The 14,560-nt window shown below is 43.2% G+C and overlaps 2 protein-coding genes and 1 long non-coding RNA gene across 5 annotated transcripts; 2 read left to right on the top strand and 1 right to left on the bottom strand.

The window, feature by feature from the left end:
* The first annotated feature begins 208 nt into the window (after positions 1 to 208).
* Positions 209 to 2,520, top strand: LOC119301331 (probable NADH kinase). The gene is made up of 5 exons (XM_037578288.1): positions 209 to 589; positions 1,255 to 1,500; positions 1,664 to 1,744; positions 1,892 to 2,043; positions 2,116 to 2,520. Exons 1-5 carry the CDS (start codon positions 209 to 211, stop codon positions 2,489 to 2,491), a joined length of 1,236 nt encoding a protein of 411 aa, XP_037434185.1. The 3' UTR covers positions 2,492 to 2,520.
* A 319-nt stretch (positions 2,521 to 2,839) lies between these two features.
* LOC119301329 (probable LRR receptor-like serine/threonine-protein kinase At1g07650) lies at positions 2,840 to 11,917 on the bottom strand. Of its 3 annotated transcripts, XM_037578285.1 has the most exons (24): positions 11,750 to 11,917; positions 11,118 to 11,253; positions 10,887 to 10,958; positions 10,692 to 10,760; positions 9,799 to 9,870; positions 9,640 to 9,711; positions 9,479 to 9,550; positions 9,324 to 9,395; positions 9,164 to 9,235; positions 8,976 to 9,047; positions 8,828 to 8,899; positions 8,626 to 8,697; positions 8,470 to 8,535; positions 7,905 to 7,970; positions 7,774 to 7,812; positions 7,609 to 7,664; positions 6,866 to 7,245; positions 6,573 to 6,768; positions 6,213 to 6,377; positions 5,537 to 5,655; positions 5,237 to 5,447; positions 4,915 to 5,149; positions 4,117 to 4,267; positions 2,840 to 3,339 (listed from the first exon to the last, which is right to left on the bottom strand). In XM_037578285.1, exons 1-24 carry the CDS (start codon positions 11,883 to 11,885, stop codon positions 2,977 to 2,979), a joined length of 3,036 nt encoding a protein of 1,011 aa, XP_037434182.1. In that variant the 5' UTR covers positions 11,886 to 11,917; the 3' UTR covers positions 2,840 to 2,976. The 3 variants fall into 3 exon arrangements, with proteins under 3 accessions (XP_037434182.1, XP_037434183.1, XP_037434184.1); XM_037578286.1 differs by lacking the exon at positions 7,774 to 7,812; XM_037578287.1 differs by lacking the exons at positions 11,118 to 11,253; positions 11,750 to 11,917 and having other exon boundaries at positions 9,799 to 9,878; positions 10,887 to 10,951.
* On the top strand, positions 10,206 to 12,438 carry LOC119301332. The gene is made up of 3 exons (XR_005147010.1): positions 10,206 to 10,416; positions 10,889 to 10,987; positions 11,057 to 12,438. It is a non-coding gene; the product is annotated as an uncharacterized LOC119301332 (long non-coding RNA).
* Positions 12,439 to 14,560: the final 2,122 nt, after the last annotated feature.

Below are 14,560 nucleotides of genomic sequence, written 5' to 3'. Positions count from 1 at the left end.
GGGACGGGCGCGGCGCGAGCGCGCCTGCCTGCCGGCCGCAGCGCGGCGCGAGCGCGGAGCGGGTGGGGCGCGGGCTCGGCCTGGGCGACGCAGGCAGGGTGCGAGCAGGGTGGCGACGACGAGCGGGCGGGAGTGAGCGGGCGCGAGGGCAGACGAGCTTGGCATCGGCGGCTGCACCGACAGAGCGAGAGCACGAGCTCACGGGCGGATGAGGCGTGCGGCTGAGACGGACATTTTAAGGTCGTTTGGTGCGTTTGGCGTCTCCAACCCTATTCAGACATGTATGTTCGTTTTGCCATCCATTGTCATTCGAAACGGACAAAATCTGGACAAATTGGACGTCCGTTTGAGGTCGTGCGGTGGAGTTGGCCTTATTACACGTGTAGTGCTGAGCGTCCGGACGGAAACCTTCCGGAGGGAGCCGAGCCACCAGCGAGGTGGCCGTGTCCTCTCCCCTGTTCCAATGGCGCGCCGCCGCGTGCTCCTCTACCTCAAGCCCTTCGATGTCTACCCTCCGCGCCCTCTCTCCGGCGCCTCCTCCCTCACCTTCCCGCCACCGCCTCCGCCGCCGCGCGCCGCCAACCCCAAGGTCCGCACATGTCTCGCCCACCCTCTCCCTTTCGAGAAACCTTGGTTACGCCGGCGTTCATGGTTGTCGATGCGTCCGAGGGGGTTCCCCGTTGACTCCCAAGTTCCCGTGCTCCGGCGGCCCGTTGGGATAAATCGGTGGTGGAGTGGAGTTCACCTAGTCGTTCAGAAATCGTGAACTTGCGCTGGTGAACCGATGTTTTTTCAAGGACCGTGCTTGCGCTGATCCATTGTTGTCTGTGAGCGTCTTTGGCGTCTGGCTGTTTGTTTTTTCATCTCCATTTTAGTTACAATACATGTGGTTTGATCTTTCCATGTGCTGGCACGGAGCACACCAGCTGTTTGTTGAAATACATGTGTGGAGTATGAGCTCTGGCCAGTGACTAGGACTCTAGGCGCTGTGTTGTATGAACTGGTGGGTACCAGGAGTCCTTGCTAGGCTACAATGTGGACTTCCAGTTGGATCTCAGCCTCAATTACTGTCCGTTATTGAGAAATCTGCCATCTTGCTTGTCAAATCAACATCTGTTAGTACTACTGGGAAAAGTTGCATAACTAGCTGAATCTAACAAGTTTCATTTCCCACTTTCTTGCTGCATAACCATTTTTACCGACATGAATTAAGGGTTTCGTGCCTCTTATCGTCAATTTAATGTCTTGCTGCAGATCTTAAGTTATCTGGATGATCGATGCAGAGTCCACAAGGACACAATCAATCTCTGTAAGAGTATACTACAGCGCAAGCCCCTTGACTGGATCTCAGTGCAGCGAAATCATTTGACAAATCCAATACGTGATGTGGATCTTGTTATTACCGTTGGTGGTGATGGCACACTTTTACGGGCTAGCCATTTTTTGGATAGCTCGATTCCCATTTTAGGTGTTAATTCGGATCCTACTTGTTCTGATGAGGTTAGTTCTTTCCATGATTGACAATAATCATCTATTGAAACCAATCACATTAGCAATGCTTGTTGACTACATTTGCATATGTTCTTCTTTGCACGCTTCTAAGCAGACTAATGGTCATACATGTGCTTGATGTGTATGTGTATGGTTTTATAACTCCATGCAGGTTGATGAGTTAACTGAGGAATTTGATGCAAGAAGAAGCACCGGATATCTTTGTGCAGCTACTGCCTGGAACTTCGAGCAGGTATGTCGCTGTTGCCTAGTCTTCTTGCTTGGGGATCTCAATTCATTTTCTTACAGAAATCACACCACTCTGCTTTCTGTTATAGCGTCGGAACATTTACTGAATTTCTTGAATGTTACTGTTCTCTTGAACATGACATATTCTCAGATACTTGACGCAACCCTTGCTGGCAGTAGACACTATTCAGAGCTGTCAAGAATATCAGTGAAACTAAATGGATCCCAGCTACCGACTTATGCTCTGAATGATATATTGGTGTCACACCCCTGTCCGGCAAGTGTGTCGCGCTTCTCATTAAGGTACTGACTTTGAGCCTTTCTGTAAATATTGATGACTTCTGTGATCAATTCTAACTGGCATTACCATTTCAGAAAAAGAAGCAATGGGGAGACCTCACGTTTGATTAATTCTAGATCAAGTGGTCTCAGGGTCGCAACAGCTACTGGATCAACTGCTGCCATGCTATCAGCAGGAGGATTTATGATGCCAATATCAAGTCGTGAGCTTCAGTATATGATAAGGGAGCCCATTTCACCAACGGATGCCGACAAACCACTGCTGCATGGATTAGTTAAGCAAGAGCAACATATACTTGTTGTTTGGTACAATCAAGAGGGTGCTGTGTATATTGATGGTTCTCATGTAACATATCCAATCCAGCATGGGGATACACTTGAGATCTCCTCAGATGCTCCAGTCTTAAAAGTTATTTTACCAGAATATCTGTTAAAGCAGGCATCTTTATAATGAAATAACGGTATCACTGTTCTGATGCTTGACTGCTTATTGATCTGGCATGATCTTTGAGGCAAGTGGAGTTCTTGAGTACTTTAAACTACTACCTCTGTTCATTAATATAAGACGTTTTGGCAGTTCAAATTAAACTGCCAAAAGGTCTTATACTAATGAACAGAGGGTGTAATATATAAACATATCGTTATATACAATAGACTTAATTTGCGATATCAAACGAAATAGTAGATGGTGATTTTGTAGTTTACCCTTTTTGAAGCAAAAGCAACATTAGACCGTCAGAGTTTAGATTAGAGATAGTGTTTTGTCAGAATCTTAATAATCTTATCCTTCCAGCAGTTCTGAAGCAGAGAGTACTTTGCATTCTTAGTAGAATTAGGCATTTTTATGTTAGTAGCTACATTTTACTGCCAGAATAGACATAGTGGCCTAGCCCTAGTGGTTCTTACAGGTGTACAGATCTGAAATACATCTAACATTTAAGTCGCAAAATGTCTCAAGCTACCATCAACATCTAAAGATAACGAGTCACTGGTGTTGTTACATGATACTTGTGCCGTTATGCTCTGGCTCTCACTTGGATTTTCCCAGAAGTTTCTGCGTAGACCACTTGAGCTCAGGCTGTTTGCAGCAAGGCTGAGTTCTGATAGGAAGGGTTGCAGGGGGGTATGGCCCTCGAGCAGGCTCACCGCGTTGGACATCTTTGGTCTAAGTGTCGGTGCTGCGTTGGTGCATAAGAGAGCCACATTCAGCATGAGGAGTGCCTCTTCTGTTGAGTAATTGGATCCTAAGTCTGGATCTACCAGCTCCAGGAGAGTTCCTCTCTCATGTAAAACACAAGCCTGGAACACATTTAAGAGACGCAATTAGCCTCTTCCTTACAGCGTTCAAGGTATGTATGCGAGAATAAAGCATGAACTGTCAGAGTTTAGCATTTTGTTTCACTACAGCGCACCCCCCTACATGAAAATTATACAGTTTCCTTCAACTATTTTCTCAAATGACATTCTTAATTTGTTTCCCTAGAGGCAAAGATCATGAGTTTTAACAATTTGTGATTTCAATTCTACTCCCTCCATCCGAAAATACTCGTCATCAAAATGGACAAAAAGGGTTGTATCTAGAACTAAAATACATCTAGATACATCCCCTTTTATTCATTTTGATGACAAGTATTTCCAGACGGAGGGAGTACTATATTAACGCGAACTGATTCTGAAAGCATAAAAATTTCCATAATCTGATGTTGTCAACTAGCATCCATGCCTCTACATGGTGACCAAATTATTTACCAGAGTTCTAAATTAGAGGTTAGATCAAATTCATCCATATCTAACAGAAATTTGGGCAGATTTTGTATGTGTCCAGGAGAGGTTTGGTTGTAAGGGACAGAAGGCTAAGAGCCATGTTACCGTTCAAGTAGTAAGTTTATATTACACATGTTAAATAAAACTATGATTTATGCCCTATTACGCTGACAGTGTGTCTAACTGTTTTTTGTTTGCACAAATATTTGTCGGAGGCACTTATTAATTGCTCTGGATGTGAGGTGAACATATATGAGTCTATTCAGTATGGTCCATATTATTGCGAAAGGGGGACGAAGGTTTAGAAGTTACCCAATCGAGAAGATAAACAAAATCTTCCTTTGGCCTGTAGTTTGTGTTGCTTTTTCCACTCACGATTTCCAAAGCAACAACCCCAAAACTGTAAACATCAGCTTTGTCTGTCAAATAACCACGCATTGCATACTCAGGAGCCATGTATCCACTGCAAGAATGATAAAATAATCAATCAGCTGTAAACTGTGCAGGTAAATGGAATTATTTAGAAAGATATGCCGAAAAGTAATATCCATCACTAGTTGTTTGAATGAAAAATTAAGAATACTACCTTTTAAGCATCCCATTGCATGGAAAATGTTAATCCAGAGTTGATTGCATTTTTTTGTCATTTATGTATGCATGCAGGACAGCCAACAGGTCCTACATTTATGCGGGTTTCTGACCAGCTTACCTGATGTTAACTTTTATTTCTATGGATGTTCTGTATGTTTGCCAGAGGTAAATGTTATACTCCCTCCGTCCCTGTTTATATGATGCCCACATATTTCGAGATTCAACCTTGACCATCAATTTGACCAACGAAACGTTGGTTATGTGCCATAAAAATTATATCATTGAATTCATATTCGAAAAAAGTTCCTAATGTATTAATTGGCCAAATTATGGTCAAAGTTAAATCACAAAAACGAGGACACCATGTATATAGAGCCGGAGGAAGTATTGTTCATCACTTCACTATTAGTTTACTTTTAACTGCTTTATCTTCTTATCGTTTTGTTATATATATCAAATGGGAATGTGTGGATAGAATTTTGCATTTTGGAAAAAAAGTATGTAATTGAAAGTACTTACATTGTTCCAGCTACTTTTGTGCTTATGTGGGTGTGACCATCTTCATTAAGCTTTGCTAGACCAAAATCTGAGATCTTAGCATCCAAATCTTTGTCAAGCAGTATATTGCTAGCCTTGATATCTCGGTGCACAATCCTTATTGCAGACTCCTCATGCAGATATGCCAGACCCCTTGCTATTCCCAGGCAAATCTTACGTCTCGTTGGCCAATCCAATGCCAGTCTATATTCTTCAACTGGATCGCACAATACAAATTATTCATGAGTTCTAACATGCAACACTAGTTAGGGGGAGCACCAAGAAATATAGGAAGTAGGATTACCAAAGAGAGCACGTGCAAGGCAATTATTTTCCATGTACTCGTAAACTAGCAAGAGCTGGTTTCCTTCTGTACAACAGCCATACAGCCTGACAAGGTTTGGATGCTGGAGTGCAGATATCATGCCAATCTCATTCACAAATTCACGATTCCCTTGCTTGGACTTTGATGATAGCTGTTTGACAGCAATAATGGTGCCATCGGACAACAAACCCTGCTAGCACAAACAATGTTTTGTTATAAGAATCGTGTAGTTTAACTTGGGTTTGTAGAATTTAAGCATGGGAGAGAGCGAACACTGACCTTGTAAACCGAACCAAAACCACCTTCGCCAATCTTGTTGGCTGGATCAAAGTTTCTCGTTGCTGCTTTGATTTGTCTCAAGGTAAATGAGCCAATTTGGAGGTCAAGTGCCCGGAGATCTAATAGAAGTTACCATATGGTCAGAAATGTTCAGAATGTATAGTTTTAGATTATGATCTCCACTAGTTTTATATTGTTATATACTCCCTCTGTCCCAAAATAAGTGTCTCAACTTTGTAATAACTTCAGTACAAAGTCGTACTAAAGTTAAGACACTTATTTGGGGCGGATAAAGTTAGTACAAAGTCGAGACACTTATTTTGGGACGGAGGGAGTAGTAGTCATCTTGCTATTGCTTGTTCTGCTGAGAAGTGGAAAGTAGAGAGATGCTGTAGATGGTGCGTATGAATGGTGAAGCAAAGTGAAAGATAGGCACTAGTTTCTCATTGAAGGTATAAAGAACAGACCCAGTGCTGGAAGCTCCCACACCAGGTGGGGTCTGGGAAAGGATTATACGAGGCAAGCCTTACCCCTACACAGTGCAATGCACAGAGGCTGCGTCGAACCCAAGACCTCTTGGCACAGGTGGGGAGAACTTCACCACTGTGCCAGGCCTGTCCTTCTTATCATTGGGTATATAAATAGAAAAAGGTTGATTCAAATATATTTATAGCACCTTGATTCACCAAGTTCTTCCGTCGTCGCTTAATCCAGATACCAACAACAAGAGCAGTGAATATCGCAATAATTGGGCCTCCAATCAGCAAAGCTTTAGATGTCCTTGAAATTTTCGTTCTACTCCCAGTTTGGGGAGGTTCAACAGCCAAAGGAATCTGGAAGTCTGAGTATGAACACACATAAACCAAAATCACCAGATCATTAAAGAATAGAGTATTTCTCCTTGAAAAATTGTAATGCAAGAAGTCAGAGGATGCCGTCATGTGCTGTTCCTTGTTAAATGCTGTACCCTTGCCCACAGTGATTAAGGGAGCACATTATGCAAAATTCAGAAATAATGTGTTAAAAAATGACATACTTGGAGTTACTGATATTGCAGATATTAGAGGGCCATAAAATCCTCTATATGGAATGCCTGTTGTCCCTCTTCCTGCCCAATAGAATTGAATCTTCAGTGTATGATTTGTGACATATGCTGTGAAAGTCTTGATGACTAGCTTTCCAGCCCCACCAGCAGATTGCTCAATATCAAAATCCTCTAGCACCATTCTTCCCTGAGACCATACAATATCTTGTTACTATCGCAGGAGCTAACAAGATACAGCTATTATTAAAATGTAAAAGATCGAATATCTGCCTATCTGCTCATACCTGTATGAACACATTGAATTTTCTTTTGCCAAGGCTGCGGTATGTGCTGTCATTGGTGAATATAATTTCGGCAAAATGGAGTTTAACTGTGTAGCTCCCATTATGCATACAAAGCCCATAATATGTGAGCGAAAGAGGAGAAAGGCGCGCTTTTGCATACAGCTTGGAGTTGGGCATGGTCAGTTTTGATGTGCTTGACGCAATGTAGTTGTCATCATTGATGTTGTCGTCCATGAAGTTCCCAGTGCTGCTGAATGCCCAGTTTGAGTCTGGGCTTACATACAACATGGAAGCACCTTTTGGTGTGGTGTCACCTTCATATTTTACGCCATTGACAATTGCTTCTTTGTCTCCACAATTGATATGCAAGGACGATCTGTCTGTGAAAATGCGTAGAACAGTATTACATACAGCTTCAATGGTCATCTCTGTTTGGCTTCTGTGTTACAGATTTTTTTTTAGTGTTTTGGCTTATGTGCTTAACACCAATGAACTTTTGCATAGGATCTAATTACATCCTTGTGAGTTATCTTGTTGCTTGTGTTTCTTTAGAGTTTATCCTGATAATTTTACAATCTAGTAATAGCGATTTGTAACTTATTCTGATTCATTGGTAAAGTTAGTCTTGTTTTTCACAATCATGAGCGCCGGTATGAAAAGCGTCAACAAACATCTGTTTGTTCTTCCCATTCGTTGGTGGTCAGAAGCAACTGCGGAAAAATAAATACTGGGCATCAACTCACATTGTCCATTCGAAGCACATGGGAAGTTCTTCTTCAAGCATGGCTGGACATTATTTCTGCACAAAAAGGTAGAATCACCCAGAGTAAAAGATGTTATTATGTCTGGATTGGTCTGTTGGTCGAAAGTTCTTTAGTCTTTTGAAGCAACATGATAAATAATCTTACAAACTGTTCATTTCAGGTGAATAACTCTCCACTAGATTGCTGCAAATTGAAGAGTCACATGGAACTATTTAATTATCTCCACAAGTGTTGTGACGGGAAAAAACTCAGAAATTCTGATACAGATTTCTTACGCGCTCCCTTGACATTGAGTAGGACGACCTGAGCTCCCAATCGTGAAATTATTAAAAGAGAGGTCCCTGCATTTGATAGTTTAATGGTAAATTTAATTATATCAAGTAAGAAATACATTTTCTGAGTTCAGACTGTTACAGATTCAATCATAGCACTAGCAGTCATATTACATTCTCTTAAGCTTTAAGATTCATGTATGGGCATAGCTATTTTGTTATGCAGCCAACAGAATTATTTAACAGACAGAGCAGATAGAGGCATGCCTGTTTAGCCGACGGAGCAGATAGAGGCACGTCTAAATAATTTCTAAGGAAATGCTAACTGCGGTTGCTTGTGATCAAGAAAAACATCTTATAGGTTTTTTCCCGTCATGAATGAATTGGGCATCAACACCTAATAATACTGTATATCTTAGAGATGTTAACTCTTACGTTCTGAACTTTTATGACAGCTTTTAGAAGATTCAGGAAAAGGAAAATATGTGATAGAATTTCATGGATATCTGCAAGTATTAGCATCTAAGAGCGATGCATATTTAGAGTGTGCATGTACGCATGAACTTACACAATGCTGTTGCTTCGCAATAGCCAATCAGGTATGTTCCCAGTGAGTGAATTTCCAGTTAGATATCTGCAAGATTGTTTTTGTTGAGGTGCATTCAGGAAAGTAGCCCAAATAAAATAGCATGCCCAGTTCAATTTATTGTAAATACCAACTTACATGTAATCTACGGTTCCCCTATTAGTGAACGAATCTGTTACTTTTCCGGTCAGTTCATTAAAGCTCAGATCCCTGCATAGAGAACATTGATGATAAAAACATGTCAACAACGAGTACATTTAGTGCTGACATATTTTATGTGTACCCCCAACACGCTGCATTGATCTATAGTCTATACATGGAACCAACGTGATGAACTTACAGATGCGTGAGATTTTCCATGCTCCATATGTAAGAAGGGATTCCTCCGCTGATTGAACAATTCCTAAGGACCCTACATATACAAAAATTCATATGTATATGAGAACCTATGTACAAAAAGCCTGGAAACTCAGCAGATTTGAACTTACAATGCTTTCATCGATTGCATTCCTCTTAGATCCGGGAAAACTGATCCACTGCCTCTCAGATCACTAATTCTCCTGGTTAACAGAAAAATGCAACAAGAAATTTCTGCTTTAGTTTAACACTTCTACCCAATAAATAAATTGCATGGTGCAGCTGGAATTACGAAAATCTCAAACATTTGTCATCGTACAGATCAGAAAGGTTTGTCAATTTGGATAAGCCCGGGGGAATAGGCCCTTCCAGCAAAGATCCTTCGATTTGCCTGCATCATGAGAAATCCCCTTTAATAAATAACATACTTGGGTATCTGTGGATTTCCAATCTGTTCTGTCATGATCTTTCCAACTTACAGTTTTCCAAGCTTTGTCAGTTTAGCCAAGAAATCAGGAACTCTCCCAGATAAATTGTTTCCAGAAATCCTTCTGTTAGGAGATTCAATAGCTGAACATTACAAAATGAGTCTGTAGTAGGCAACAGGGAAAAACAAAGATCTTAGTATCCTTACAAGTCGGTCAAATTGGTCAGCAAGGAAAGAGCAGCCGGCAGGGGTCCAGTGAACTCGTTGGTTGATATTATCCTGAGCGAAGATATATAGGTTAGGCCATAAGGAACTATGTTCACCAAATACCAGCAACTCTTGCCTGCTGTACAAAGCAAAATACTCACAGCTTCTCCAGTTGCGTGAGATGCCCAATTTCAGCTGGGATTTGCCCACGGAACTCATTTGCTTCAATGCTCCTTCGGATTATAATTTTCAGATTGTAGTTAGAAAAGAGAACTCAAAAGTAGAGAATCGAAGTTGTTTTCACCAAATTTCTTGCTTACAGGTTAGTCAAGGTTGTGATTCTCGTAAGAGCCATGGGAAAAGGCCCTGACAATCTGTTTCCCATTAGTGACCTGCAGGACTTTGGCATGAACAGATGAATGACATGCTGCGTAATTCTGTTTTACGGCTTTCCGTTTCTTATAATTATGCAAAATTTTGTGGCTTAACACGCGGAAATAATTGAAATTCTAATCATAGGGAACAAGTAGAAATTTGATTTATAAAAATGTATTTCACATTATTGCATGCTTGTCCAGTTTAGTTTTTCCGTTGATGTAAAACATAATCTTGTTAATATGGACTAGTTTATCAATCTTCTTTCCAAACATAAGGCATGCATATAATTGATGATTTTTCTCTGTTCCCTTGTTTACTTGTCGTTTATGACTAAACAAGCTTTCTTAATATACTTTTGGGGAATGATTTCCGTGCTATACTAAACCAGGTCTCGTAAATGAAATTAAGGGCATCGTCATGGATCTCATCTCTCCTATGGCCTGGTTAGAAGACTAGCAATTTTAACGCATCGACAAGACGGCGGCGATGAAAATGCTGCTTATTGCTTGATTTTATTCTTCATGGATTCATCCTAGACTATATTCTGCACTGCTAAAAAGGTTGGTAGAGCACTGCACAAAAGATGCCTGGCATTTTGAAAACCGTGCTTGGGAGTAGCCTAATTTGTTGGCATCTGAGATGCTTTGCATGCCGACATTCCAGTCACGCTCCATAGATAAGATGGGGACCGTGCCTTCACCAGTTCCACCCAAAATGTAAACATTTCTAGTGGCATATTTTTCTTGGATAGTCCAAAATAGCTCCACATGCTACATTTTGCTGTACTACTCACTCAAAGATAACAATGGGTAAGGTGAAGGGCGAGGCCACTCACAGTCCTTGCAACTTCATCCGGGCCCACCGGTCAGGCACCGTGCCATGGAACAAGCTCCTGCTTAGGTCTCTGCAACATTGTAATATGGAATCATGGTGTTATTATTCTCTTGAGAAACACCTTAATAAGTTTATGGCTTAGACTGAATTTTTTTGACAAGGCTTGGATTAGTTTGACTGGCTGTTTAGTACTTACAGCTGGAGGAGATTAGGGAGATCAGCAAAATCTGGTGGGAGCTGGCCGGTGAAGTTCTGGCCCCTGAGGAATCTGCGAAGATGTTCGGAACAGCGCAAAAGGTATGTTAGAGCACAGAAATATGTCAGCATGATCTGCTCAGTTCTAGTCTAGTAAGATCAATTTTACAGGTATCCCCTAATGTTTTACAAGAAGGTGAGAAGCGCCAAGGAGTCATGCATGCATACATACATCTCAGTGGCATGGCACATGGTATTGTTGTCGAAGGAGCAGTCACACTCCAAGCCGCCGCCGGAGCCACACGGATTGGCGGAGAAGTTCCAATGCGATATTCCCATATTCACCGCGATCCGGCGAAGAGTGCGCACTGCAAGAATTGCAAAAAGGAAAGAAAAGAATCATGAACACGGCTTGAGCACATCCTTCTTCTCCATTACATTTACATCCACTTGTACGCGGAGGAAGGAAGCACACAGCAAAGCAGTAGCCTACAGTACTTGTTGCTACAGGGTTTGCATTCCTTTGGAAGAAAAGATATCCAAGATTCTCGATCTTCCTCTGTTGTTTAGAGATTTTTTTGCATGTATTCTTGAACTAAAGTGAGGCAGTGATTCGTTCTTTTTGCAGAACTCATCTAACAGTCCCAAGCAAAGAAGACCAAAATGGGAGAAGCAAAGGGACGAAAAAAGGGAAGGATGAGGAGAAAAGAGCAGGCAAATTAAGCCTGGGAAGCAAAAGACATGCTCTGCTTATCACAGTCATCTCTCTTTCTAAACCAGCGAGCCGAACGCGGAGGAGAGGGGAGGGGAATCGCCCGATGGCAGAGATGGAGCAATGCATTTGCAGGTGCTGAGCACACGTACCTTCAGCAGGGAAGAGCCTAGAGGTAGGAGGGAGGGCATCAACCCCTGGAGACGAAGAGCCATGGACCTCGGCAAGCAGCCCAAGGAAGAAGAGCAGTCTCCAGCCGCATGCGCATGGCATCCTCCGCGCCCCCATCTCTCTCCTCCAGCTCCAAGGTCCAACCACGCCAGCTGATGTTCCTAGTCCAAGTGGAGCGCAATGGCAGTGGCGAGGTCCGTCTCAGACTCTCGGGAGAGGATGAGTGGAGTGACTTGGCTTTCTATGCAAAAAGGAAGCAGTCCAAGTCCGTCCAGGATCTTTCCAATTTTCCGAGCGAGTGCAGTGCGTCTTTACTTTTCCCTCTCTTCTCCCAGGGGCGCAGTGCGTCTTAACTTTTCTGATTTTCTCCGGCATGGTTCAGGCCCTCAGACTGTGTCCGCATTGCTCCGCGAGTACGCACAGTTGCACTTGTTTTGGTACTGCCGTCCCGTGCCCTGCGCAGAACGTGGACCTGGGTCGGCCGCGAGCTGTGAAAACTCGCAAAAATAGAAGGCCCGCGTCGTCCCAGTACTGTTTTTTGCCGTATACGACGCTGTGTCGTTGTTGGGCGGGCTGGAGTTTTATTCTCTTGCTTGCTCTTCTTTGGGTCGTTTCTAATTCTGGCCTCTCTTTTTTTCCCCTAATATATTGCCCTGAAACTTTTTAATCATGTTACCTGCCTATGGGAATGAGTTCAGAGAACTGTTTCTGGTTCACATGGAAGAGATTCTCGTGTAAATAGTTATGGATTTTACCCCAGAGCTGCTGCCCGGCCTCATGGGCGTCTTTGTCTTGGAGCATCAGATCTGGCATGTTTTTCTCGCGCAGCATTTATCAAGGTCCCCCAACCCCCTGCGATGCAAATAAAAAAAGGCATTCAGCATCGAGGTCGACATGGGCCGTCGCCGTTGTTGCCGTCTCCATCGCCCGTGTAATGTTGTAGTAGTAATACCTCTTCTCCAGCCTGGCGGCTCGCCCTGGTCCAAGTCAGCCTCTGACCATCTTGGTCAACACTGGGTCCGCATGTGCAAGACATGCCCATGACCACCATCTACACAATCGCCTCACCATCTTTTATTTTTGGAGGGAAAATCACCTCGCCACACAAACTTACCACGATGGCAACTTTTTTTTGGCAACTTGAATTGGTAACCCATATTTTTGCCGCCCCGTTTTTAATTTGGGTCGGCAGTGCACTCAACGCGATGACCCATATTAGCCCGCGTGGCCGGCTTGCTGTCGTTTCTCAACAAATATACACACATTTTGTATAGTTTCACAAGCAACCAAATATATCATAGTTTCATAACCCAAATAAATATAGTTTACAAAACCGAGTAAAAATTAAATTGTTTCAAATACATTTAAAAAAAGATACATCTATTGGTTTCAACATGAGCCCACATATATTCAACCAAATCATCTTGCGGCTAAATGTGAGTTTCTGAATCACGCATTTGATGATGAAATTGGATGAACTGTGCAAACGTTGCCGCTCCTCCTCCATGCTCAGGCACAACATTGTCATCCTGAAACTGAAACCCTTGATCGTAAATACGTTCTGGACGCCCATCTTCTACGACCATATTGTGTATGATCACACAAGCAGTCATCACCTCCCACAACTTCTTGGTGCTCAAAGTTCTACCAGGATACCGAACAATACCCCATCGAGATTGCAGAACACCAAAGGCACGCTCGACATCCTTCCTAGCACCCTCTTGCTCTTGGACAAATCTTTTCTTCATCTCTTCGATAGGGTTGGAGATTGTCTTCACAGTAGTGGTTCACTGAGGATAGATACCGTCAGCTAGGTAGTATCCTTTGTTGTAGTTGTAACCGTTGATGTTAACATTCACCGGCGGGCTATTGGCTTGGGCAAGCCTTGCAAACACCGGCCAACGTTGAAGCACGTTGATATCATTGTGCGATCCGGCCATGCAAAGAAAAAGTGTCAGATCCAGAGATCTTGTGAGGCCACGGCCTCAAGTATGAAAGTGCAAACCCTGACATGGCCCCTATACTGCCCTTGCCAGGCAGAAGGGCAGTTCTTCCACTCCCAGTGCATGCAGTCTATACTGTCAAGCATCCCTAGGATGCCCTTGTTGGCATTGATCGCCAACAAGCGGGTTGTATCTTTAGCAGTCGGCTCTCTCAAGTACTCAGGGCCAAACACTGCAATCACAACCTTACAGAACATGTACATGGACTCTAGGCACGTAGACTCGCTCATACAGACGTACTCATCAGTGAGATCACCGGGCACTCTGTGTGCAAGCATCCGGATAACAGTAGTGCATTTTTGATAAGGTGAGAAGCCAATCTTTCTAAGGACATCCTCCTTACACTCGAAATACTTATTGTATCCGATCACCCCCTCTCGAATACGGTTGAAAACATGCCTAGCCATATGCAAATGCCACCGGAATTGGTGATGTTTGAATAGCGGGTTGGCTGTCTCAAAGTAGTCCTTCCAAAGAAAAAAATGGCCGTTCTCTCGGTTGCGATTGCGATTCAACACTGGAGTGTGCCCCGGGATCGAGCCCCGAAACAACGGCCGCTGCCTATTAAGGTGGTCATGGACCAACACAACAGCCACCATCTCCTCATCATCGGATGAGGAATCGTCGGAGTCGCAGAGAAAATTGTGGAAAAAGAACTCGTCGGCGGAGTCCATTTGTACCTTGGGGGCAAACTGTCGAACACTTGTGGGCGTCGTCGAAGAAGTTGGCCGGCGAAGAGACGCGCGCCTCCCGTGGACCAGGTAGCTGGCCTGGCGGCGTCAAGCGAGC

The sequence above is a fragment of the Triticum dicoccoides genome, chromosome 5A (genome assembly GCF_002162155.2).
Source record: "Triticum dicoccoides isolate Atlit2015 ecotype Zavitan chromosome 5A, WEW_v2.0, whole genome shotgun sequence".
NCBI classification, from domain to species: Eukaryota; Viridiplantae; Streptophyta; class Magnoliopsida; order Poales; family Poaceae; genus Triticum; species Triticum dicoccoides.
This window is presented reverse-complemented; position numbering and strand designations above follow the sequence as displayed.

Excerpts from the sequence above, each read along its gene's own strand:
- LOC119301331 (XM_037578288.1), top strand. The coding sequence starts at position 209 with ATGAGGCGTGCGGCTGAGACGGACATTTTAAGGTCGTTTGGTGCGTTT. Across the intron at positions 590-1,254 it reads CGCGCGCCGCCAACCCCAAG|ATCTTAAGTTATCTGGATGA; the intron begins GTCCGCACATGT and ends GTCTTGCTGCAG. Across the intron at positions 1,501-1,663 it reads ATCCTACTTGTTCTGATGAG|GTTGATGAGTTAACTGAGGA; the intron begins GTTAGTTCTTTC and ends AACTCCATGCAG.
- LOC119301329 (XM_037578285.1), bottom strand. The coding sequence starts at position 11,885 with ATGGGGGCGCGGAGGATGCCATGCGCATGCGGCTGGAGACTGCTCTTC. Across the intron at positions 7,971-8,469 it reads TTGCGAAGCAACAGCATTGT|GGACCTCTCTTTTAATAATT; the intron begins GTAAGTTCATGC and ends TATCAAATGCAG. Across the intron at positions 3,340-4,116 it reads TTGTTTATCTTCTCGATTGG|GCTTGTGTTTTACATGAGAG; the intron begins GTAACTTCTAAA and ends AATGTGTTCCAG.